Source organism: Silurus aristotelis, assembly GCF_946808225.1.
Source record: "Silurus aristotelis genome assembly, chromosome: 16".
NCBI lineage: Eukaryota > Metazoa > Chordata > Actinopteri > Siluriformes > Siluridae > Silurus > Silurus aristotelis.
This window is the reverse complement of record NC_139589.1, coordinates 18,571,445-18,598,749: the sequence shown is the minus strand read 5'-3', so window position 1 is coordinate 18,598,749 and position 27,305 is coordinate 18,571,445. Positions and strand designations below refer to the sequence as shown.

At 39.0% G+C, this 27,305-nt stretch overlaps 2 protein-coding genes and 1 long non-coding RNA gene across 16 annotated transcripts in view; 2 read left to right on the top strand and 1 right to left on the bottom strand.

The window, feature by feature from the left end:
• LOC310738812 overlaps positions 1–13,311 on the top strand; it is a 69,672-nt gene extending 56,361 nt beyond the window's left edge. Inside the window, exons 2-3 of the long non-coding RNA XR_014537164.1 lie at positions 7,490–9,250; positions 9,519–13,311. This is a non-coding gene — a long non-coding RNA (uncharacterized lncRNA). The remainder of the gene's footprint in view (positions 1–7,489; positions 9,251–9,518) is intronic.
• On the top strand, positions 674–8,912 carry uck1 (uridine-cytidine kinase 1). Its single transcript, XM_083564196.1, has 7 exons — positions 674–938; positions 2,763–2,922; positions 3,670–3,766; positions 4,860–5,002; positions 5,089–5,183; positions 6,805–6,853; positions 6,978–8,912. Exons 1-7 carry the CDS (start codon positions 846–848, stop codon positions 7,175–7,177), a joined length of 837 nt encoding a protein of 278 aa, XP_083420322.1. The 5' UTR covers positions 674–845; the 3' UTR covers positions 7,178–8,912.
• rapgef1b (Rap guanine nucleotide exchange factor (GEF) 1b) overlaps positions 9,763–27,305 on the bottom strand; it is a 40,983-nt gene continuing 23,440 nt past the window's right edge. For 2 of the 14 annotated variants that reach the window (XM_083563962.1, XM_083563970.1), the window contains exons 7-26: positions 25,535–25,576; positions 24,990–25,110; positions 24,444–24,624; positions 23,900–24,295; positions 23,481–23,665; positions 20,726–20,884; positions 17,797–17,892; positions 17,585–17,676; positions 17,141–17,240; positions 16,637–16,712; positions 15,786–15,870; positions 15,595–15,687; positions 15,231–15,416; positions 14,756–14,840; positions 14,523–14,617; positions 13,357–13,435; positions 12,586–12,687; positions 12,271–12,368; positions 11,803–11,931; positions 9,763–10,845 (exon numbers count right to left, since the gene is read on the bottom strand). In XM_083563962.1, coding sequence (XP_083420088.1) covers positions 10,695–10,845; positions 11,803–11,931; positions 12,271–12,368; positions 12,586–12,687; positions 13,357–13,435; positions 14,523–14,617; positions 14,756–14,840; positions 15,231–15,416; positions 15,595–15,687; positions 15,786–15,870; positions 16,637–16,712; positions 17,141–17,240; positions 17,585–17,676; positions 17,797–17,892; positions 20,726–20,884; positions 23,481–23,665; positions 23,900–24,295; positions 24,444–24,624; positions 24,990–25,110; positions 25,535–25,576 — 2,551 coding nt within the window. In that variant the 3' untranslated portion in view covers positions 9,763–10,694. The remainder of the gene's footprint in view (positions 10,846–11,802; positions 11,932–12,270; positions 12,369–12,585; positions 12,688–13,356; positions 13,436–14,522; positions 14,618–14,755; positions 14,841–15,230; positions 15,417–15,594; positions 15,688–15,785; positions 15,871–16,636; positions 16,713–17,140; positions 17,241–17,584; positions 17,677–17,796; positions 17,893–20,725; positions 20,885–23,480; positions 23,666–23,899; positions 24,296–24,443; positions 24,625–24,989; positions 25,111–25,534; positions 25,577–27,305) is intronic. The other 12 variants (XM_083563968.1, XM_083563967.1, XM_083563971.1 and 9 more) reach the window with 9 other exon arrangements.

The following is a 27,305-nucleotide window of genomic DNA, read 5'->3' as shown; positions in this document are numbered from 1 at the left end:
ATATAGTGTGGTCAGTATATAGAGTGATCAGTATATAGTGTGGTCAGTATATAGAGTGATCAGGGTGCAGGGTGATCAGTATATAGTGTGGTCAGTATATAGAGTGATCAGGGTGCAGGGTGATCAGTATATAGTGTGATCAGGGTGCAGTGTGATTAGGGTATAGTGTGATCAGGGTGCAGAGTGATTAGGATAGAGCGTGACCAGGATACAGAATCAGTCAATGCATGAATTGATGATTAGTTGGCGCTATCTAGTTGACATGAGAAAATTACATTATACATACAGTCACATGTATTGTGATTAGAGTACAATGTGATCAGAGAAATACTCAAACACTTTTTAAGAAATTATTATTCCTGTTATCGGACCCAGTCTAAAGTTCACCCAGACCTCAAAATTCACATTCTCCCTGTAACCCTTTGCTAAATAATAACACACAATGCAGCACAAAACAACAATCACAACTACAACCGCTTCCCAAACCTCTATGCTACCTCAATATCGCACTAAACTAACACATGTAGCACTGTGCCTCTTGCATTCGTCACACGTGAATTTGTCACATTGCACCTTATCGCCTTATCTGCGGACGTGTCCCTAAAACACAATCAGTTTAGTGTGTAGGTCGCCTAGGCGCATCATTTACATAAAAAGAAGCGCACTAGAATGTGCACTAGAGAGCGGTTCTGGACAGAGCCACAGTGCAGAGTGCTGGACGGTTGCTGAATAAGGCCCGATGCGGAGTTGAGGTAACTCTTATTCAGAGAGAAGACGTGGAGACGAGACGCCGCAATAAGACAGTTATTTCGTTATTTTGAAGAAAACGACGTCGTGAGCGAGCCATGGACGTGTCCTTTGAGGTTTTGGGTGAAGCCGAGCGGCCGCGACACCGGCCATTTCTTATCGGGGTCAGTGGAGGAACCGCCAGTGGGAAGGTAACAACAACAACTGCCCGCTGAGGCGGAACAGTACAAACGTTTCTCACTAGCATGCATGCTAACAGCGTTTACATTGATTATTTAAAGCATAGAAATGACGACAGCTACATAGTAGCGTGCATCTTTCGGTCCTGTTAGCATACAGGTGACTATCTAATGCTAGCATGTCAGGTCATGTCATGTCATGTCAGGTCTGGTCCGGTCAGGATGAAGATCAGACAGTCTTCTGTTACAGCTTTTCTCAGTTGAAGGATTTGGAGCGTTTCTCAGATCAGAAATAACATTTTCAAAACTACTTGCTCAACCTCCACATCATAAAAACATTTCCCGCTGTTTTGAACAAAATGCTTTGGTATATTGATTTAATTTACTGTAAAATTGTCTGCTGTTTCCTACATGAGTAACTGTTTATGGCATGATGATCACAAATACATTATACTGCTTTTCACCTGAATAGTTTTAACCCCCAAAACATCTAGACATCAGTTCATTGCAAAAGTCATTGAATGCAAAATCTTTAAACCAGCTGTCAGAATCTGTTAAGCTGATCTTCTTCACATTATTGTCACACATTTATTTTGTAAATGTGTCATGAATTGATGACTTGTTTAGATGAATCCTGAATGGCACTAATCACGGGGAGTGTATGATATCAGAACACTTAATGATCAACTAGTACTCTTCAAAAAACTAAAAAGGGATGTTGGCGAGCATACAGACACAAATACAATTTCTAAACTGGATGATCAACTAGAAAAAGAACCAACACCAATACATAAAAGTAAAAGTGTGAGTCCTGTCCTGTCTCCTGCGATCAGTGTCCCACATTTACAGTAATATGTGTGCTGTTGAAATTCATAGATGCCATTCAGAAGAAATTCAGACTTGTGCATTTCCAATTATTAGTTTACATCAGGAAATGATGACTACATGACTAAACATTTGGACGATCTCATCTTGTTTGTGAGCAATGTCACGTCATTCTGATGACAATGAGATGTTCATTGACACAAATACAGCTGTGCCCCGTGTCAAAACCAACCGTGAAAAAAAAGATTTCAGCAATAAATAGACCCCCAAAATTAGTTTAATCATTGTTCAAACCATAAATCATCCTTCCACTCTTTAAACACACAACACATTTTCAAGAAAATATAACGAGATGAATTTTGTGTAAATTTGTAAGAACATCACATTTATAGTGAGTGCTGTAGTACAGTACTTTTTTAGCGTAGCCTATTCATAGTTTCTCTGCTTGTTTATTGGTTGAAGTGTCTATGATGTCAAAAAAGGGGCTGGGTTAAAGATACACGTCACCGCATTCTTTATTTTCATTGGCTAAACCTGGTGACGTAGGTCTCCAAATCCGCCCTTTTTTACTTTAGAGGATAATACAACCAATTAATAAACGGAAATCTACGGTTTCTTGTAATGCTACTCATTTCTGATGATTTTCAGCATCCGCGCACCGCGTTTTCGTAAACGGACGACTGTACAAAATTATTTATTAAAGTTATTAATTATAATAATAAAACCTTGAGAGGAACCAGACTCAAGAGGGAACCCATCCTCATCTGGGTTGCACCGAATGTCCATTTATTGCAGATAAACGATGTTGCGGGGTACAGTGATGATGATCAGAAACAAACTGTAGTCCTGTCAGTATAAACCACTACATCACCGTCCTGTAACAGCACAGCCATCATGCTATAATCCTTATGTATAATCAGGATGCCTCTCGAAATGTTATTCGCAGTTTGAATGAAGTGATACTAATAATAATAGTGATAATGCTAATAAGAATGCTCTTGTCTTCGTCAGTCCACCGTGTGCGCTAAGATCATGGAGTTGCTGGGCCAGAACAAGGTGGACCATCACCAGAGGAAAGTGACCATCGTGAGCCAGGACAGTTTCTACCGAGTGCTCACTCCGGAGCAGAAAGCGAAAGCTCTCAAAGGCCAGTACAACTTCGACCATCCAGGTAAACAGATAAACGTGTCAGAATCTCACAACGCAATTGGGAAAACCCTGTGAAGCAGAATTTGACAGCAAGAGCAGTTTACATGCACAAGACCTCTATAGATAAGGGTAATATACCTTTTATTACACAAATAAAAGTGTAGTAATGAGGGTATAACTGGAACGTATCACTCCTATTAGTACAAACAGCACCACCTAGTGGATTACCTAGTGAATGATGTGCACAATTGACTATGTGATGGTGAGGGTTGAACAAATAGTTTTGAGAATTTAATGATTGATCTGACCAATGCCAAAGCAACTGAAAAAAACTGCAGTAGGTTTTGCTTTGTGCCCAGTTCATCTAGGTGATCTCAAACCCCTTGACCTTCTCACTTTCAGTTGATGTAATAAAAAAAAAAAAACATACAGAGAGAAGCAAAGAACTGTAATGAGACACACACACATTTATTTCTTAAGTTGTGTATTTATTTTTCTAGAAATTGGTTTATAAGCACAACCAGAATTACAAAGCGTGGTCTGGAGCAAATTACAGCATTGAGCTTCTTCCTGTGTAGTTGAAGAACTCAAGTGGAATTAAATATTTTACACACACACACACACACACACACACACACACACACACACACACACACACACAAGTTTTAGTATATAGTACAGTTTTTTTAATAGCAAATTGAATATCAATGTTCTATCAATGAAAATGCTAAGTATGGAATGTTTATTGGTGTTCTGTCTCTCTTACTAGACGCGTTCGATACAGAGTTGATGTGGCAGACGTTGAAGGACATTGTGGAAGGGAAGGTTGTGGAGATTCCAACATACGACTTTATCACACATTCCAGGTGAGTGAGCTCTAAGATAAAAGCATGCAACGTTTTGATATTTAGGCTTATAAAAATCACACAACCTATTCATCATTCTCTCACAAACCTCTCATAATGAATTAGCTAAGATTCTAATATAGCAAGTTATGAATGGGGTCCATTAGGTCCTGTTATTTTAGCTTATGTTAGCCAGGTTTAACCAAATCGACAACCAAACAAACCAACATCTATCTGAATGAAGCACCATAATAATTACAAGCAGATTTATGGGCATTATGAATGTTAATAGGATCTGAGATTAAGGGAGTAGTTTATGATATTCAGAGCTATAAAAATTCTCGTTGTGTTGAATTGTCATGTTTTGTGGTTTTGAGGAGACAGGCTACAGGAGCAACTTGAGTATCTTCTTGAAAAAAATAGTCATTACTGGGCCAGAAACTCATTCCACCATTTCAGTAATGATGCAATCCACTATAAAACCTTGCACTTTGCTACGAATTTCAACATCATTCAATATCAGTCTTATCTAGACTGGTGACCCTTGACCTTCCTCAGAACCGCCTTTAAAGAAATGATAGACGGTTTGTGAAATCATCGTTTTTTTTTAACTGTCAACTATCTTTTAAATAGAAACAAACACCAGGCGCAGCAAATAATATGCTTTTAATGATCATAACAACAAATCATTGTCAATAAAATAAATTGTAATATTTTCACATTTATGTCATTCATTCATTTATTCATTCATATTTCATTCAGTCATTTCTATAGTTCATTATATAAAATGTATTTGTATGTCATGTACTTTTTAAATGTATTATAATGATGTTTGTAAAACTTAAAGTAATATGTCAGGGTGTAAAGATTTTCAAACATATTCTGGGATGCATTTTTTTATTTTTATTTTTCTTAACATTATTTGATTATCGGTCACTCGATGCAGTTTCTGAAACCAGGGTTAATGGAGCAGGGAAAGATCTGCCTAGTAATTTGTTTTTAAGACAATTCAAAGCTTAATCATGTTGGACATGGTTACATGTTTAGGGTTGAATAAATTTGACTTTACATTGTGCTTGTTTCTTTGTGTGTGTGTGTGTGTGTGTGTGTGTAGGTTACAGGAGAAGATTTGCGTGTATCCAGCCGATGTCGTTCTGTTTGAAGGAATTCTAGTGTTCTACACACAGGAAGTCAGAGACATGTTCCATATGAAACTATTCGTGGATACAGACTCAGATGTACGTCTGTCACGCAGAGGTAGACACACACAAGTGCACTTGGATACCTGATGCAAGTCAGCATGTTATTTGCTTCTCTGTCTCATGTGTGTACGTTGTGTGCAGTTCTTAGAGACATGAGGAGAGGTCGTGACTTGGAACAGATCCTTACACAATACACCACGTTTGTTAAACCAGCCTTTGAGGAGTTCTGCTTACCAGTGAGAAAACACAAACACACACACACACACACACACACACACACACTTTTAAAACCACTGCTTGTTCCTTGCAGCAAGTTCTGTTGTATGCGCAATGTATCCATGCACACAAACCTGCTGATCTCCTTAGAGTCACACAACAGTCTCTAGAGGTTTAGATTCACACAACAGTCTCTAGAGGTTTAGATTCACACAACAGTCTCTAGAGGTTTAGATTCACACAACAGTCTCTAGAGGTTTGGATTCACACAACAGTCTCTAGAGGTTATAGAGAATGGAGTTGAAACGTAAGAGAAAATGCTTTCAAGCAGACAGGAAGGATATGGTCAATCAAATATTTATTTATTTTTTTTCTTTTCACAATTGTGATGAACAGAAAAGCAACGAGGGCTATCGATTATTTTCGTAATCGAATATTCTACCGATTATTTTATCGATTAATCGTTTAAGAAGTCCTTTTTTTTTTCTTAATGAGCAATACTAAATATACAAGAGAAAATAACAGGTCTCAAAGTAATTCGTTTCCTTTTTGTTTAGAAAATTAGAATTTTTTTATTGCTGAAATTGCATACTAGAATATCTGTGACAACTAAACCCTTTTAATTGCCATTTTACATCAAAATACAAATAATGAAATAAATAAAAATATTTGTAAAAAATCTAATTCAAATGACTTCAAAAAGTTCAAACGGTGTTTTCTTTGTTTTAGTTTGAAATTATCCCAATCTTTGGAAACTTTTTGGGTTTTTTCAGCCTGAAACTTCTCGCCCCCTAAACATGTTGTGGGCCTGAGGTTCGGAGCTGTTGGTGTATGAACGAGGCTCCTCTGCTTCATCTGTCTTGTTCCGTCTCCTCCAGAGCTGATTGTTAGACAGAGTTCTCTCCAGGGATCAGGGGCTCAGTTTGATACCATGCGATTCTATTGATTGTAGCCTATTTTTTTTTCACCGATTAGGCAGCGTCATCCCCTTTACACAATGAAAATAAAAGTCTACCTTTTTTATTATGTGGCAGAAATGGGCTTCCATAAGTTTACCTGACCACAGCGCTCCAGAGTTTGTCAGGGTGTTTGTCACCTGTCAGTGCGTCAGTAATAATGGTCCGTGGGGAAACGCAGTGCTCCATGTGTAGTTAAATTGACTAAACAAAGCATTGACACAAATTATTTCTTACTTTTTTGTATTCAAATTATTCGAGGAATTGTTTCAGCCCTAAAAGCAACCCAAACGCGTCACAAAATTGTCGCCCAGTCTTTTTTCCTTCGTTTTTTCCAGTTTCATCCGTCCGCAGAAGTTCAGATTCATGTTTTTGGCTGTAGGGCAGATGATTTTACAGGATTTAATCATTTTGAAATGCTTTTCCACTCCCCATGGTTGTAAGGTGCGGTTATTTACTTTACCATAGACTTCCTGTCAAACTACTGTGTCCATTTTCCTCAGACCTCTTTTATCATCGTGTTACTACAGAAACAAATTATAAATTTAAAGTAAATAACGAGTTAATTCATTGAAAATAAAGAAATAAATTAGCCATTGTTAGAAAAAAAATGTCTGAAATTGGTTTACACATGAATTGTATTCTAGTGTTATATATAATATACTTTAACACACTTTATTCGCAGACCAAGAAATATGCAGATGTGATAATACCTCGTGGAGTAGACAACATGGGTAAGGGGAAAAGATCTGTATAAAGAAACCAGTTTATTAAAACACACCTTGACGTCCCACTTTTTTCTGTTGTCAGCATTTCATGTTTTTTATTTCCCATTCATATTTTCCTCTCCGATTTCAGTGGCGATTAATTTGATCGTGCAGCACATCCAAGACATCCTAAGCGGCGACATCTGCAAGTGGCAGAGAGGAACTGCTAACGGACACTCCCCCGAGCGGACCTTAAAAAGAGGTGTGAACGAAGCGAGGGAGAACCCCGACGGAGGAGGGACTAATCCCATGAAACGCCCCCTGCTGGAGCCTAGTACACGGCCTCATTAGCACCCAGACACACAGGAGAACGTTCATAAAACTTTAAAGGTAGAAAACATTTGCATGCTTCCAAATCCATCGGGATCCACGCACACAGTGTTCTGATTCAGTATGTAACTCAGTCATACTGTTAAACAGAAACAGTAGCCGTATTCATAATCAGTGAGTCTTTCAACTATTCCCAAATGAAAGAGTAGGCTAAGCAGTAAATATGTTGTGTACGTATCAATGGTATGGCGACTTCCTTTATTTTATTAAAAAAAAATTTTTTGGGGGGGAGGGACCTTATGTCAAAATGCTTTGGTACATACTATACCTTAGGGTTTCCTTCAGCTCTCCCCCATGACCCACCGGTACAGTGTCTACTCTCTGTGCTGTCCAGCAACCTGATTTTTCACTCGCAAATCAAATGACGAGAAGTTCTCTGCGATGGATCATGTAGTATGAGTGACTATGGACTGAGAGAAAATTGAATTCACGTCCTGTCATGTGATGGAGCAACGTATTCGGCATGATCAGCAAATACTACTTAGGTTTTGTATTTTATCATTTTATGAAATACACCGTTTCATCCAACAAGCAACTAGTCAGAGATTTATACATGAGGGTGGATCCGTAAAGCAAGGACAAGGAAAATCGTTTATTCGGTTCAGTCTAATATACATCTCTATTAGGGACGTGAATAAATACACCTAACACCTCCCCCAGCTATTTTTCACTCGGAATATAGATATTAATATGCATACACTTCTGTATAAAAATGAGTGTAGTTCACAAAATTTCAGGTACTTTATTATCTGCATATGCCTCATGTAAGACGTATTTGGAATCGCTATCCATATAACTGAGGGATAAGGTGTAGCTGAATGTGGGTACGAAACGTTTAAAGCAGAGGCATCCAACATTTTTCAGAGAAGGCCAAATCAAAACACTCGAACTAGGACCAAAAGTAAACGGACAAACTAGCACTCTGTTAATTAAGGTAACATTCTGAGTAATCGATTTCTAATCCACTTTAATCAGGGATTGTTTAAAGAACAGACAAAAAGGTTTCCATGCTTCGTTTCCAGATCTTTTAAATTCACCCCTTCCTCACTCACTCGGGTTACACTTGTCTGTTTCTTGTCCTTGACAGAATTTCATTTTACAGATGGATTTATTTGCAGGTCTGATCATGGAGAAGTACATTCTCGCATTTTAGCTGCATTACCACTGTCTGCTGTTGCAGGTTAAAGGAGAAATTAGCAATGTGTTTGAGCAGAACATATATCGTAGGGTCCGATACCATCTGTCCTCAGGCTGCATTTGGACTTTGGACAGCCGTGATTTACAATGACCGTCTGCTTTAGGTTCTTTTGGTAATTGACATCTCGTGCACTTTGTAAGTCAAAGTATTGGATATTTTTTATTTTTTTGTAATTTAGTGAACCTTGTAGATGAAAATAATTATAGCAATAGCTTCTCACTGAAGCGCCTAAAAACCATAAAAAAACAATTTAAAATATAAACTGGTAATTACAATTTAATGTAATTACACTTTATATTATTTTTAACCAATCACAATGTAGCAGATTGTGTATTGTTTTAACTTTCTAAAAAATACCTTAAATGAAGACTCGACTGAATCACTGATTAATGATATTTCATGCAATGTGAATGCTTAAAAACATTTAATGCATAATACTTAAATTTTTTTTTTTATGTCTGACTTAATATTTTATTTAATAAAAGTTTGATTTAAAAAGAATGGTCATTTTGTGGTCAAAAGTAAAACTGCAGTTAGGAGGTAAAGGGGTTCTGCTACATGATTGTCGTTATTCGGCGTAAAGGGATTGACTTGTGTGTTTACATTCATGTGTTTAAAGATCACATCATATTTAGAGGGGGGAAGGTGGTAGACTAGTCGTTAAGGCGTTGGACTTTGGATCCGGGGGTTGTAGGTTCGAGTCACATACCAGGCTGCCACTCTTGGGGCCTTCTCATAGGGTTAAAGTACTCCACCTGATGGACCCAAGAGTGGTTTCAAGGAGGGCATTGGGGTAGCAACCCGACCCTGTAACAAAACTGCTATGGAAAAGGGAAGTAAGCCATAAACCCCAATGCGCCTAGAGGGAAAAATAAAAAAATCGCATCACCCTGTTATTTTCCTACAGCATTTTTTAGTGCTATTCCTCACTTACAAAACATATATGGACAATTATTTTTTTGGACACCAGACCACAAGATTCTGTGTGCTTTTTGAACACCCCATTCCACATTTATTCCCCATTTGCTTTTATAACCTCCACGCTAGTGGGAAGATGTTCCACTACGATTTTGCATTGTGCTTGTGGAGATTTGTGGTGTTCAGCCACAAGGAAACTGGTGTACAGTGAGGAGGCCTAGGGTGCAGTCAGCATTCCAATTCATCCTAAAGGTGTTTAATAGGGTTGAGGTCAGATATGTATAGTATAGCTGGCCACTCAAGATCTTCCACTCCAACTGTGTGTAAAATCTAAAAACATTGCTTCAGCTTTCAAAAGTCTGTCTTTGAAGGGGACAAAATATTGACATGGTGTCTCCTAAAATCTGCTTGGTTCATTCACTTCCTCACAAACGTAAAAAGGTAGTTTTATTCAGGGAAGAGGAGAAAAGCACATTATGTGGTGAGCATAACTAAAGTAATTCCCATGAGTCAGTAAACATAAATGACACAATCAGACGTGTGCAAGTGCATGCACATGTACACGAACGACTTTTTTTGTTAACACATCCCTTGCAAGCCTGCAAGTTCACATCCATACGTAACATTTACAGAGATCACAGCGTGTTCAGTCCTTGTGTTTTTGCTTTTTGTTTCTTTTTTTTTAGTGCATAAAATTTGTTTAAAATAAAAAGAAACATCTCTTATTTATATATGAGGAGAATACGCACCTGTACATCATCATACGCTTTTTATCATATACAATATATAACACAGAGACGATGCTGTGGTGGGGGGTGTCTGGGGGGACGAGAGTTAAAAAAAAAACACTCAAAATATCACTATTAGTGTTGCCTGGCAACATGAGTCAGGAGAGGTGTCCGTGATGGAGCCGGAGTAAAAACTCCAGAAACATGGCAATAAGGGGCACACACACACACACACACACACACACACACACACACACACACACACACACACACACACACTTTTATTCCTTTACTATTATTCTGCCCTGCTTTGTAGCGAACAGGGAATGTGAGCCCCTTTAGTGTTCATCGCTGATGTAGACACAGTGACTTAGAACAAGCAAAAGCTCCATATTTCGCTCTCTCACACACAAACACAGACACGCACACACATTTAAACATACAAGTAAAGTCCTCCAGTGTGTGCGTGTGTGTATGCATATATTAGTATATTACTTAGTATATCTCTGGGGAAATATTGCCTTTGCTCCACTCTGTTCAATTAAGTCTTACATGTGGCTCGGAAAACTCCAGGTTTCCACTCACTCTCTGGAAAAGTTTCTAGAGGCGTTAACTCTGGCTTTCGAAACGTCCTCTAGGTTTTTTCGTCACGCTCAGTCCGGCGGCGTGTGATGTTGCGCGGTTTGATCTTGAGTGAAAGCTCCCATAATGCCTCCTCGGCCAGGTGGTCGCTGAAGTCGTTAAAGAACGCCACGATGTCATCGTTCCTCTTCAGTTCGTAGTGTCTGTGCATGGGAAAAAAAAACAACAACAACGAACTAACTAATTGATAAACACATTATTCTCTAATCCAGTGACTGTTTAATTTGTCAGTGTTGTCAAGTCAAAATTAGCATGAATAATAAAAGCAGGTGGGAAATGGGTAAAGATGAGCCAGCACATTACCAGATTTTCTTTTATGTCTACTTTTTCCATTAAAACTGAAAGAAATATACGTTTCCTGAAAATGGAACTTTAAAAATGTCCCCTAGCTACAAACATTCATCCCTGGGAGTATCTCCATCATCCATAATATCATAATGAGGTCGTCTATGCTCGGACAGTGTTTTTTTTATAACTATTTACCAACTGCAGCTGGTACTAGAGGTCGATCGATTCATTGGTTTTTAACCGGCACCAATATTTGATTAGTGAAGCTAGCGGCTAGCTGCAAAAATCCATACCGATTTAGTTTTTCCGGGTAGCGTCCATTGCTGGACCGGCTGAGAAGTTCTGTTGTCATTACGAGAGCGGCCTCTAGAGGCAAATCACTGACCCTATCTTATTTAAAGATTAGTTTGTTTAGGTGATTAATAGTTACCAGCAAGTACGATCCAACATAGCTATTGGTAAAATCCACTATCGGACGACATCTAGCCGGTACATTTAAATGTATGCTTTAAAACTTATTAAACATGTATCAGGTATAGAATAGAGAGTGATATATCAAGGTGCCCTGATAATTGTTTTATAATTGGATCCCAACACCCTTAATTTAAATCACAAACAAGTTGTTGAGTGCCTAAAGATTCCCAATCCCACTCAATAATAACTAACATGTAAATTTTAAGTGAATTTAAGTGGCTGAAGTGCAATTTAGCTATATTTGTTTTCTTTCGTTAGTATTGTAGTGGAGTGAATGCTCTGTACATTTAGTGCGCAATTCCCACTATGCGAAAGAGGGGTGACACGAGGCCACTCACACTTGTTGGAAGCGCCTCATGCTGTCCAGGATGTTGAACTGCTGCCAGCGTTTGGAGAAGTTCACTTTCCCATCAATTAGGTCCGGATTTCCCAAATGCACGAAGGTCAGGTCCTGCAGGATCAACCCGCTGAGCAAAAGAGAGAAAGACCGAGCCGTGTGCTTATTTCTCTGCTAAAAGTCCGACTGCTATACAAAACAAATCCTGCAGAAATGTTTTCTCAAATCACAGATTTATAATACAGAAACGGTGAATGGAAGGCACACACTGTTATACACCAGCGCTATATTGCTGATGCCAGTAGGTATTAAACAACAATAAAAGGCACTAGTTTCACTTCTCATTTTGCCAGCAGCACAGTGTAATAAAAATACATACATCTGGCTGGCAATCATCCAGTTGTGACTCCTACTACGGTTGTAACCCCCCCCCCCCCCCCCACACACACACACACACACACACACTCACAGGTAAGGTATGCATGGAGGCTCCACATCTGCCAGTGCCGCTCTATAAGCTCGAAAAGAGGAAGAACTGTCAATCAAGGTGCAGTATTCCTCTAATCCCTGAGAGAGAGAGAGAGAAATAGAGAGAATTATGTTCAGTAATTTATTGTAATGTGATTTAAATACAAACCAAATCATCAGTCTACAAAACAAAATGTATAACATGACCCTGTCACATGCCCACCATCAGCCCTGCTGCTTCTTTCAGCTAAAAACATTAATAGTGCAGGTATTTAAAATGAAAGTGCTGCGTTTATAATTAGAAGTTTCAACTGACCTCAGACGTCTGCTTCTGCCACTCAAGCCTCCTGATTGGTGCAGAATCCAGTGCTGACAGGATGGCCAAGTACGAGTTAAAGTTGTTCAATTTCCTCAAGTGCTGAAAACAAGGAAGCAGATATTCATTTATAAAGTACTAGACAGAATATAAGTCATGTACATACACTATATGGACAAAAGTATTCTGACACCTGATCGTTCTTGCTATATGTGGTTCTTCTCCAAACTGTTACCATAAAAGCTGGAGACACACAATTGCATAAGACGTCTTTGGATAATATTATTGCATTCACTTGAACCCCAAACCTGTTCCAGCATGGCAATTGCCCCTGTGAACAAAGCGAGCTCCATGAAGATATAATCTCTGATCTCAACCCTACTGAACAGCTTAGGGATGAATTGGAACTTTACTAACACCCTTGTGGCTGATAAAAACGAAATGTCCACAAGCACACGCTAAAATCTAGTGGAACATCTACCCAGAAGAGTGGAGGAAATTATAAAACAAATTGGAACTGAATGTGAAATGCGATGCTCAAAAAGCACATACCGTACTTATGACCAGGTGTCTGCAAACTCTCGGCAATATAGTTTAATCAATCAATCAATTAATCTATCAATCTATCAATCTATCTATCTATCTATCTATCTATCTATCTATCTGAAAAGTCCAATTAGAGAGTGATGAAGTGTGTATATGTAAATAAAGGCAGCAGGTAATACAGGCTTTTGTGCTTTAAACGATTGTGAGAACAACATTTTTCGTTACCTTCATGACTTTGATGAATTTGAGCAGCAGTTTCTCTCTGTCCTGAGCTTTTTCCTGCTGGATGATTATTGAGCGCACCCTGTTGGACAGATGAAGACACAAGAGGAGTCAGATATGAGTAAAAAAAATTTACACTGATCTAATGAGAGGCATTCGAACAATTAAACTTCTTATTAAACCTACAGTATAAAAGTTGTGTATAAGAGTGAGGCTGGTGAGGGAACAACAATTTAGATCTAAAAATGTAACTGAAAAGCACTTGTTGCGTGGATGTTCCACAGCATCAATTGTAACTATACACAAATAGAAAAGTATAACGTGGACTTTTAAATACATACAAAATTTAAATGCTTGCAAAACTGTGGTTCAGTGGTATAAGAATAATAAACCATTTTGAGACATGGTGTTGAGGCATGCTGTAGTCCACAGGATGATTGTAAGCTGCATCACACCACCATATCATTCTTTTAGCTTTTTAATTAATTGTTGCATTATTCATTTAGCAATTAACGTCTTGCACTCTTCACATCTCAGTTTAATGATGGCTGATATAAATACCCCAAGTTGTTTTCACATTAAAGGAACCAGCACTGGTACCTTGCTGGGGGAAAAGGACTATAACAGTCCTGATTGCATGTTACAGGGTTTCTGTAGGATTCACCAAGTCCAATTTAAGTCTATATAAGACCTTTTTTGAGGGGATTAAGAATGTGTTGTAAGTTTGTGATATAGGTCTTATATTTCAAATACGTTGTTAGCAACTGGCCTCAATCGAGCCCTAAAATTTTTTTTAAGCCAAAGTCCAGTTTACATCTGTGGTACAGTCTAAGAGAGATTCATGCAAATAACAGAAAGCTGACTGGCTGTTACATGTTGGTCTCATTTGTAGTCATAATGCAGTGAATTATATTCAAAACACCAAGTAAACAACAGAAATTTTTCTAGTGCTGCAGGAGCATTCCAATGAGCATTAAAGGAAGAACTATGTGGACATCAGAAAATTATGACCTATTTTAAATGATTTAAGACCTATAACAGCAAATTTAAGACTTTTTAAGGCCTAAAGGATGGATTTTGAAATTTAGATTTTTTTTAAGACCCTGTGGAAACCCTGATGTTAACCTGTACTGAATACAGTGCAGTGTCAGTGCGTGGTGGTAATATACCAGTAGCTCATGTTGTTAAAGTGCTCTGTAAACTGGGTCAGATTGGGACTCTTTTCCTCATTCTGCTCCTTCGCCCACAAAAGAACCTCTGGAATCTAGAGAAAAGAAGAGAGAGGAAGTAAGGCAAGTTAACAAGCTAAACTAAATGTATGAGCGTCAAAAGAGACTAGTCAGCCTTGATTATTGTATTCTCTAAGAACACACTGACACGCAGACAGTTTTATTGCATGTACCTCAATCTTGTAGAAGAGCTCTGCATCCAGAAGTGTAAGCTGATCAGCAATCTCATGGCTGCGAAAGTCATGCAGTGTGCCTGGCCTGAAGAGAGTGACCATTTTAGACAAGCATTCCCAGATGTAAAAACAATATGGCTGTAAGAGACCTTTGGTTCACATCATGCTATTGATTCAGATAAGAATGACGTGGTGACAGACGACATGCACAAAATGTTTACCAAAATGAAGCAGAAACTAAGAAAGGAAAAAAAAAATAAAAAATCTATATCAGCAGAAAACAAGCCTTGGCTGATGTTGTTAAGAGTGTGTGGGATTGGCTCTATCAGGTAAACACAAATTCTACATTAAATTGCCTAATACATAATGCATTTTCTGAAATATACCAAACATTCCTAAACCTGCACAGAAACACTTTGGAATGAAAACCCGTGCAGAGATTCACCCTGGTGTATGTGCATCTGCGTGCGTATACCTGGCCGAGACCCCTCGTGCCGCTAACGGCTGAAGGATGTGTGTGTGCTGTAGCTGCCTCTTCTGTTCCACTTTATCCAGAATGTTTTTGCGAAGGACGCGCGCCAGACTCAGCTCGCCGTTACATACCAGCCGGAACACGAGATCCATCAGCTGCCTGAGGATGTCCTCTGTCAGCTCCACCACACTAAAACAAACACAAACACACATCAGCTTAGACCATGGCTATTTAACCCACTGTGTATTATTATGCCTAACATATTGCTATATGGTTAAAAATGTTGCTTAAATGAAAAAAAAAAACGATTGCTAAAAAAATCCATTGTCTCATTGGCCTGTTGCATCGTTCAGTAATAAAAGCTCACCAGAGTTCGTCCACCACCCGCACCAGCACGAAGAATGTGTTCTTACTGACACGCTTCTTAAATGTGTCCGGACTATGGCAGAAATGAGTGTATGTGCAGTGGAGTTAAAGGGCAAAAACACACTCAAAAAAACCACACACAAACAACTTTTCTTGTCAGATGCTCACGCATGCACACAGAGTAAAGGATATCTGTAATGCAGTTTTTTGATGAGGTCTTCAGGAGTGATGAAGGTTCTGTATGTAGTTAGAAATGCTTCACAGTATAACACTAGATCTGAAAAAAACAGTGACACACAATCATTTAGAATCCTGACACCATGCTAGAGTCAAATGAACAATATATTGTAGGGGTATCTATAGAAAACTTGTTAAATAAACCTAGATAATTATACACACAACATATATAGTATATACAGTACAAAATACAGTATATTTCTTCTATCGTATATCCAGTGTTTGCTGGCTTTGTGCTTTAGATGTGGGGTCCCCGACCACTGGGCTGTACACCGATACAGGGCCGTGGGTTATTAATGTCATGTCACGCACTTGTTTCAGTATCAGTCTTTTTTTTAATGCATCAATAAATTAAGCTTGCACTGATTCTGCATTACAGATACATTACCATTATATGTGTGCACTTCAATTAACAATTGACTCATCTAATATGTGTAATAGTAATATAATATGAACGTCTCCCTGGTCTGAGGAAAAATAGTCTTGCGTGAAACTGGTCCGTGATGCAAAATAGGGGATCACTGCTTTCGATCACGTATAGAATATACTGTGCTACAGTCCACAGTGCCTAAAAATGCACTGCTTTTTTACATTAAACTGCGAACAAAACATCATTCACATGCAAATTTTTTCCCAAAACTGTTAAAAAAGCATTAAACGTGCTTTATTGAGTCTACGCCATCAGAGCGGCAGACGGATCTAAAACTGGCTAATTTTGTGCTAGGTATAAAACTTCTAATATTAGCAATCATAAACAACAATAAAGAGAATATTGAGTGTGTGTGTGTGTGTGTGTGTGTGGTTACCTTTCCGATCTGTTTCTGTAGCATGAACCAAGAGAATATCGCTTGAGCCGGCTCTGACATCTGGGCCATCATCCCCCTTTTCATGGCGAGGGAGAGAGATACAAAGATTTTACTGCAGACCAGTAAAAGTGTGTGTGTGTGTGTGTGTGTGTGTGTGTGTGTGTGTGTGTGTGTACTGCACTGACCTCTGCAAATATTAAGTTTTTTTTTTTGTTTATACAATCGTGCTTTCACATTCTACAGTTTAAATACAATCAACTGTTTTATGCACAAACGCCAACCAATGACGAACTATAAGCATAATTTATTCCTTATACCGTATACAGCAATTATGTTCATGTTAATACACTGCCGAGTTGCTCGTGGCGGCCACTAGAGGGCAGCACACAGAAAGACTTGAGCAGCAAATCATGGATAACAAAAAAAAGCGTTTTTTTTCTCTTTTTTTTTTTTCTTTTTTTTTTTTTAAACAAGACCTCAAATATAAATGTATATATTAAATACCTCAACTTTAAGTGTGATGCGACTCATGATCTCTTTGTGATCAACGAGAGAAAGCTCGTCAACCTCTTCTATGACGTGACTCGAGTCAGTTGACTTTAACCTGAAATGGAAAATGTTTTACATTAGCAAACAACGTGACACGCGGCCTTACGTTTCATATTGACTGCTGCAGGAAAAAAAAGAATATTAGTATATATGAAAGTATAATCGTTTTCTAATGGAGAATCCCAGACCATGAACAAATCGAGATTCAGAAAATACAAAAAGATTAACAAACCAAAATAGCTTTGAGAGTAGTTCATGAATAATTATTTATCATTTAAAACGTTAAATTATGTGTATAAAAATGTATGGACAGATGTTTTTGAGTCCACAAACTTTATTCTTGCAGCTGTAAAAAGCCACTTTGGAAAAAAGGTAAAAAGGAAAAAAAAAGTAGCTTACCTCTCTTTAACGAAAGCTTCCTTGCTGCCTTCCTTGGCCGATGGTATGTGGGCAGTCGTGTCATCGATTACATTACAGTGTGTGTTCGAATCCTGCAGAAGAATGAAAAATGAAACACACTGAATAAATGAGGGGGGGTTGACTGACAGGGGCAAGAGTCAAGCCTAGGCCATTTTTACTCCCTTTAGGAGCCCACACACAAAATTACTCACCGAGTGGTGTGTGCTATCTCCATTAGCCTGGGAGGTAGAGTACAGATTTACATACTCTCCTTCTCCTTCTCCACCTTCATCATTTGCACTCTCACTCTGTTGGGAATGAATAAAAAAAATAATAAAAGAGGAAAAATATTAGACACCAACCCAAAAATTAAAGGATCAATGCCACAAATGGCCAGCAGGTGGTGCAAACAGGAACGCTGAATAAACTTTGTGTGCGTGCACATAAAAATGCGTTTAATCAAGTTACACTCACGAACATCACTGGTAAACAGATTCACTGTGTTTTTTCAGCATGGAGCTGAAATTGCCTAAATCTTTAAACCTGTTTAAAGAGAAAATGCACCAAGCAACAGAGGCTAGAGAACGCTAATTACATGGAGAACGCTAATTACATAGTTTATACTTTTATTTATCTGCCTTTGTTTTTTTTGTATTATTTTTCTCCCCATCCTATTCCCTCATGCCGGACAGACGTATAAAGCATTTTACTGCATGTCGTACTCTGTATGTATGTGTATGTGACAAAATTTGATTTGATTTGATAATGGTGCTTCCTGAGGATGCTCTGCCACGGAGAATACTGAAACCAAAAGGAACCTGAGACTAAGCCCATGTTGAAGGACAAATCAGCTGCTGTGTGTGTAGGTATACACTGGATTACAGAGATTACACTCACTGGAAAGGGACAGAAGCAACCTGCAGTAACTCGTCGAAAAACCCCGGCAAGAACATTCCTATTGTGCCTGATTTTTGCGTACAGCCGTGCGCACGCGCACACACACACACACACACACACACACTCAACATGTTTCCCTGGAAGAGCAGAAACCAAGCATCCCCCTGTTTTATTCAGTCTGAGGAATTCCGGAACATTCCACACACACACACACACACACACACACACACACACACACACACACACACACACACACACACACACACACAGGGGGATTAAATTGCGGGAGAGTGAGTGAAATCGAGGGGCTCGTTTCTCTCTCACACACACACACACACACACACACACACACACACACACACACACACACACACACACACACACACACACACACACACACACACACACACACACACACACACACACACACACACACACACAGGTCAATCTCTGACCTGAACTGTGATCTTCCTTTACATGTTCACAAGCACACAACATATGGTCTAGTGATTAACCATGCTAGCTCTCATTGCCTAGCTCGGCTTTTTTTCTCCTACACACGTTCCCTTTTCCAGGCGTCCTTTAGCTAGAGCAACACACTTCAACATCACAATCAACTTCTCAAAAATAATAACAGTCTCAAAGAGGGGAAAAAATAACCCTCACTAAAAGCATGTCAATAGTGTGTAATTGTAGCGGTGTATTTTTCTGATGGTACAGGCTGCATTTCTGAACCTTTTTCTGCATTTTTTTTTTTTTTTAATCTCTACAGTATTTTCATAAAAAAAAAAAAAAAAAAAAAAAAAACAAATGGAACAAAATATGGCAAAAAAAAGTAAAAGGAAAAAAAAAATTATACTTAGCTAAGGTAAAAGAACAAATTTATTTTTTTGGCCATTAATAACTAGCACATTTCAGCAAGCATAAATCACTAAATGGTACCTAAAGGCAGTCCATGTTTTTTTAATGTCGGCACTGAATTTATAACGATCGGTTCAGAAACAGTGCACACTACAGTAACACAATGAAATAAAATAGCATTTATCGCCACCTACCCACTCGATGAAACTCCTCCCAGATGACTCAATTTGACCAAGCAAAGCTGCTTCCAAAGCGCACTTGAAAATGTAGTTCAAAATGTCCTACAATATTGTAATTGGGCAAAACGCTAAATGTGGGCAGCTGTTTCAGACATTTCTGATGGGAAAACTGATTCTTCCAGACTGCCAAACAAATCATTAATGCATATGTGTACTCCAAGACCAGTCATCTAGACAAGACCTGAAAGCAGGGCTTTATCTCGCTAAAACAGATCCACCTTTAAATGCTAGTAGACTCCATACATGTCCCTTATAAAATATGTCTCTTAAAAAAAAAAAAGGAAACACTGTCATTTTTACCCTGAAATCAGAAACATAAACTTCTTCCTCTGGAACATCTTTGCAAAACACGGTGACTGTTCGTAAACTCATAAATGTTAAATGTCTCAGAACTAAAAAAAGATTCACAGCATTAACTATTATACATCTTACTTTGGTGAACAACTTTTTTGAAACAGCTCTTTTTTTCTTGGGTGACACATCTGCTGAACAAGTCCCTTTGTATGAGCTGTTACTATAGAAACAATAACACTAAAATGAGCACGTCTGAGTTATCATGTTGAAAATTCATTGCGCTGTGGTGTAAAAATATACATGCATTAAGAAATCTATAGAAAACACACACCTCAGTAACACCTGCTGGATTCACCAATCAAAAGACTTTTAGACCATTTTAAAACCATTAAAAATGAAAGACCTATATTGCAACATCAGAAACACACGCACTCAAATACGTTGTTAGCAACTGTCCTTAACTGAGCCCTAAATGAGTTCTTTTCAAGCCAAGTAGCGCTAAACGTGCACTTCCCCATAGCTGAAAAATAAAATCGCTTTTATAACTGTGGTAAAATTGAGGAGAGATTCACGCCAATGACAGAAAGCTGATTGGCTGTTGCATGTTGGTCTCATTTGTAGTCGTAATACAGCAAATTAGTTGTGGACTAGCGAAAGTAGGAACTACAAAAAAACAAACAAAATGAGCATTAGAGGGAGCGTTACAGGGACATCTGAAAATTAAGACCTGTTCAAAATTATTTAAGACCTACAACAGAGAATTGAAGCCTTTTTAAGACTCCTCGGAAACCCTGAGCAATTCAGAATTTGTAAAAGCAGCGTTAAAAAAATATCCCTGGACGTCACTCACCGTGGGTGTGGTTAAAGAGGCGTGGCCACTAAGGAAGGAGTTAGACACAGATAGGCCGAGGCCAATAGTGGACTCCGCCTCCTCCGGAGCGCCAGTGGAGGGAGGTAGGAGCGAGAGAGAGGAAGAGGAAGAGGAGGAAGGAGAGGAAGAGTGAGATGCCTAGACAAAAGAGAAACAGAGACAGGAGGGGGGAAAAAAAGAAGGAAAGAGAAAAAGAAAAGTAAAAAACGCTATTACCGGCCGAATGGAAGAAAAGAGAGCCAATTAAAAGAACCGATATCAATGGAACAAAAGAGCAACTAAAGGTAGAAATTGAGCTTGAGAAAGAATGCAGTCAGGGAGAACCCAAAGTGAGAGTAAAAGAGAGGGAGAGACTAAAATGGAAGTCATGATGTCGTTGTCTATATATAAATTGTCAACGGTGACAATTTTACCCGGTAATGCACTTGATACAAGCATTTTTTTTCATTAGACATAAACTAATTATATGATAATCCCTTCTTTCAAATTTTCAAATCGCTCTGGCCTCAGATGTCTGCTTATTGGTGCCTGATGGATTTTGCAGTTGAACCAAACCAGGTTAAAAGAATAAGCAGCCATGGTATTCAGAGATGCCAACATTGCTAAGATTCCTTGCAGGCAGACAGAAAACTATTTTACCACAAAAACCTGAGAGTACGTTGGTGGACGAGACGGCTGCATACTAATAACAGCCTCAGCTGCAATCAGAATCTTAAAACACTGCACATAATAATAATCCTTCTACCTTTTAAATTGTAGAAAGATTTTAGTACTATCGTGATATATCAATTTACACAAATATTTTATATTAGTGCATTAGTAAGTTATACAAAAAGACTGGTCTTTACACCTATACATTGACAAAGAAATATTCAAACAACTAAACTGCCCTACTAAATAAACAAAAGCATGTTAAGAAGATAATGATGAGAGCATACATACTAAAACAATCTATTGTTTTTTGTTTTTTTCGTCATCTTGAGATAGCTGATCAACCATCAAACCCTTCAGTGAATGGGCTTTTAACCTCATTTTTATTCACATTTAGCCTGGCTGCTATAAATTAATCTGCTAAACAAGATTTACAGTGAGGAAAATAAGTATTTGAACACCCTGCTATTTTGCAAGTTCTCCCACTTAGAAATCATGGAGGAGTCTGAAATTGTCATCGTAGGTGCATGTCCACTGTGAGAGACATAATCTAAAAAAAAAAAAAAACAATCTAAAAAAAAAAAAAAATCCAGAAATCACAATGTATGATTTTTAAACTATTTATTTGTATGATACAGCTGCAAATAAGTATTTGAACACCTGTCTATCTGCTAAAATTCTGACCCTCAAAGACCTGTTAGTCTGCCTTTAAAATGTTCACCTCCACTACATTTATTATCCTAAATTAGATGCACCTGTTTGAGGTCGTTAGCTGCATAAAGACACCTGTCCACCCCATACAATCAGTAAGAATCCAACCTCGTGGGGTCTCAATGATCCATAGAAAGGTGAGAAATCAGCCCAGAACTACACGGGAGGAGCTGGTCAATGACCTGAAAAGAGCTGGGACCACCGTTTCCAAGGTTACTGTTGGTAATACACTAAGACGTAATGGTTTGAAATCATGCATGGCACGGAAGGTTCCCCTGCTTAAACCAGCACATATCCAGGCACGTCTTAAGTTTGCCAATGACCATTTGGATGATCCAGAGGAGTCATGGGAGAAAGTCATGTGGTCAGATGAGACCAAAATAGAACTTTTGGGTCATAATTCCACTAAACGTGTTTGGAGGAAGAAGAATGATGAGTACCAACCCAAGAACACCATCCCTACTGTGAAGCATGGGGGTGGTAGCATCATGCTTTGGAGGTGTTTTTCTGCACATGGGACAGGGCGACTGCACTGTATTAAGGAGAGGATGACCGGGGCCATGTATTGCGAGATTTTGGGGAACAACCTCCTTCCCGCAGTTAGAGCATTGAAGATGGGTCGAGGCTGGGTCTTCCAACATGACAATGACCCAAAGCACACAGCCAGGATAACCAAGGAGTGGCTCTGTAAGAAGCATATTAAGGTTCTGGCATGGCCTAGCCAGTCTCCAGACCTAAACCCAATAGAGAATCTTTGGAGGGAGCTCAAACTCCGTGTTTCTCAGCGACAGGCCAGAAACCTGACTGATCTAGAGAAGATCTTTGTGGAGGAGTGGGCCAAAATCCCTCCTGCAGTGTGTGCAAACCTGGTGAAAAACTACAGGAAACGTTTGACCTCTGTAATTGCAAACAAAGGCTACTCTACCAAATATTAACATTGACTTTCTCCAGTGTTCAAATACTTATTTGCAGCTGTATCATACAAATAAATAGTTAAACAAATCATATATTGTGATTTCTGGATTTAATTTTTTTTTAGATTATGTCTCTCACAGTGGACATGCACCTACGATGACAATTTCAGACCCCTCCATGATTTCTAGGTGGGGAACTTGCAAAATAGCAGGGTGTTCAAATACTTATTTTCCTCACTGTATATATAAGATGTCATTGCCTGAAATCTGGCCTTCGTGCAGGTGAACTAACCGTATGCTGTTCTCGTCCGACTTGCCCATTTGTCACTGAGCATCATGAGTAAGGAAATGTATATTGAAGATGTGTGGAATTCGGTGCAGGCGTGTGTGTAAAACACTTTAATGATTTCATGCTTGATTTGTGCATGTATGTAATGTGTCTGTATGCATATTCGTACCAGCTGCCTCTGTTTGGGTGGCAATGCTGGAGGGGGCGGAGTTTCGTAACCGTCGTTGGACCCATAAACTTCTTGGAATCGTTTGTTCCTGCGCTGTTCGTAGATTCTTTCGCTCTGAGGCGTCTGATAGAAGACGGAAGGCTGTGGTTCAGAGTAATCCTCTACAAACTGCATATATTGGAGAACTACAAACACACACACACACACACACACACACACACACACACACACACACACACACACACACACACACACACACACACAGAGATCAGAAATAATGCACAATAAGACCACAACTTTAATTGTGTATGTCACAAAATGCATGTTAAAGCAGGACCACACACATGCTTAAAGACTCGCATGTGCAACAGGGTTATATTGCTTTTTACTAAACACACACACAAAAGGAATGCACTAACTCGTACTCGTTCTGCTCTTCTTTTCTGGCAGAGGTGGGGGGCTGTCGCTCGGGGATGTCAGTTCAGTGCCATTGGTAACAGTGGGTGTGACCAATGAAGTGGGTGTGTCTTCGTCCGAGGGCCGGATTTCATAGAGCTGGCAAGGTGACAGGATGGGAGTGGAGCGCCTCTTTTTCTGCGGAAGTGCAGGGGGCCTCTCTCCCGCGGCGTTAAACGGGACTACAGGGGCACTGTGCCGTGGTTGTGCTGGGACAGGAGACGTCACAGGGGTTTCAGTGAGGCATTCTGGGAGAGGGCTTAGGGAGCTGCTGGGAACCGTGGGAAATGGCATTGGTTCAGACACTGAGAGGTCTTGATGGAGGAAATCGTAATCAGGGTCGTATCCGTCTGTGTTATCTAAAGACAGACAAGCAGGAAAGAGACATGAAGAGAGAGCGAGAAAGAAAGGAAGCAAGAAATGGAAGTTACAAGTTAAAAGTTACCAGGTCCTTCAAATGCTTCTGTTTTAGGTTGATCAACAATAGTGAGTCAACAATAAGCTTACCGAGCGTCTCACAGCTAGTGTTGCGTGAACATTGGCCGCTGTCCCTCTCTATTGAGGAAAGCTGCTCATCTGATTTGCTCAGTTTTCCCATTATGCTACAGGGCGAGAGGCGAGGTGAATCCCCGCCATATGATTGGCTGCCGCCAGAAAATCGCCTCTGAAGTAGTTCTACCTCGAAGTCCTGTTGCAGGTACCATTGCAGTGACAAACAACAACAAGAAGAATAATACACCATTTAGAACAGGGACTATTTGATGTGCACTTCTGTCTTTTTTTTCAATGTTCACAAAAATGTAGATAGAAGGGAATTAGATTATGATAGAGTATGAAAAGGCTAGTTAAATACTTTGCTGGTACTATAGATTAATTTGAATTGTTTTGGGAGCTGGCAACAGTGCGATTCTTTAAAAATAAATAAATAAATAACGTATTATTTTAATGGAAGGCGACTGTATAGGAATAACAAAAAAGGAAAAAGTCGCACCACAAGGAAACAAGTTTTGGAGTTGAGAGCCATTAATTCGACATAAAAGTTAGAGGTCGTACCTGTTTGAGACTTCCATGCTGCAGGTTAAGGCCACAGCTTGTTCTACTCATAGGCGCTACCACGGCTATGCGGGTTGGCGACGAGGTGGACATGCGCTTCTTTGGAGGTAAAGCAGGTGGACTGAGGATCGAATATTAATGAAGGTGTTAACAATACTATAAATGAATAAGGTCAAGACACTTGTTTATCACACACATAAAGCAATGTTAGCAAGGGTTTAGAACTGAAAGTCAAATCCACATACAGAAAACTCAACGCAAAATAGTAAGTTTCCCATATGCTTCTGACAAATCTAACATGCTTTACCAGATCAGCCAGATAACCAGGGCAGCAAGGAACTTTGAAACACAAACCATCAAGAAGGCAAGAGAGGGTTAAACAATGGTTCATCATGCAAATACACTGCAAACAAGCTTTTTTTCTAGGTTGGCTGTCACGCTACAATTTACCACACTGGCATATAATCACATGCACATTACAGCTTCCATCCAGTTAGGCTGCGTGATCTCATAATGCACCCTGTGAACACTACTGGCTGACATACATTTCTGTCACCGCAGGACTGAAGCATGACAGCATCCTGCTCCTGGAAAAAGATGACCAAATGATGATGGAGGGATGCAGAGAGATGAGCAGGATGATGAAAGGAGTCCATAGCACATGGAGGAAGGAAAAGGTTGGAGGCAGAGGACAGAAAGACAATAATGATAATACATGATGACAATAAACAAGGCAGACGGATTAGACACAGAGAAGACATCAAGAAAGAGAGAACGGATATATGCATAAATCATCACATACATTATAGTGAGGCAAACACACACGCACACACACACACATTAAACACTACATTAGACAAACTCAAAGCGTTGTCCAGCTGTCTACTCATTACAGACGTTCCTCTTTCTCATGTGTGTTTCAGTACCGCATATCTGCCCTCTTGTAGTGTAGTTTGAAAATGAAATTCATGTACGTTTATTGCATATCCTTTTTTCAGAGCGACTTACAATTATTTTACATATACAATTGAGCATCTGTATCAGTTGTTGTTTTACCTTTGCCTTATTTAATGGCCACAAACAATGCTGGGAATTTAACCCACAACCTTCCAATCAGAAGTCCTATATCTTAACCACTGTGCTACCACTTCCTACAGCCGTGGCCACATAAAAGAGGTGTATAGGCCGGTCTTGCAAACAGACTTTTAACACCATGAGAAACTTCCTTTACTTGATGGAATACAAGTATTAAGAATAAAAATAAAAAACAATAATAAATAAGTGACATGTCAAATGGTCACCTACAGTGACTTAGATATTTATGGATTGCAATTTTTGTGGTGGAACTGAAATGAAATAGTCTTAATTAAGATAGATACTCTACATAAAATAGCTTATATTATTGTAGTGTGGAAAAATGAAGCTACCACTCAATTAGTTCTGAAAACCAAACACTGCTTATAAACCTTATCGTACAATGCTCACTGTAAAGCATGCTGGCGGGGGCATAAAATTCTTTTCATTAGCAAGTGATGGGAAAACCTCCTAAACATACTGCTAAAGTTACACTGGAGTGGTCCAAAGCCAAGCAAATGAATAAATTAATGTTCAAAAGATGTTCCTAGATGTCAATCTGATTTTAAAACTGTGTCAAGACTTGCTGTTCACCAACAGTCTCCATTTGATCTGGCCGAGCTTGAGCATAAAAAGAATGGGGGGGGAAATGCTGTTGCAGCTGTGCAAATCTGATGCATCCCAAAAGAATAAAGTCACACAAAGTCACAACCGCAGGCAAAACCCAAAGAAAGGAAAATACTTATTCAACCACCAAAAAAAATCTACTTTTTAGTTTTTCGGTCAAAATATAAATACTTTTATATAAACACGTTTAAATGTAAAATTTATTGTAGAAATCCAAGCGAGATTTTTCTGTTCCATGTTTTAACACTATAAAGTTCGAGAGAAGTGAATTCTTATGCAAAGTAGGGTTTATACAACCTAATAATTAATTATTAATCTAAAAACTCTAATAAAACAATAAACCAACTCGTACCAATTCTAAAAAATGTATCCAACCGAAAAAGGCAGATCATCTTTTCAATTGCCACCATATAATTTGAAGCAGAATGATGTAGACCATGAATACGTCTACCGACTTTAATCTACAGCGAGGCCATTTGGAGTAAGCTTTACTGTGAATGACATAATTTACGACTTGTTAAAACAAGTCAGGCGATTTAACACGCTGCTAACAAGCTGAACTAAAGCTGTTGTACTCTGACTCACTCGGAACTCACGGGCTTTTTGTTGTTATGG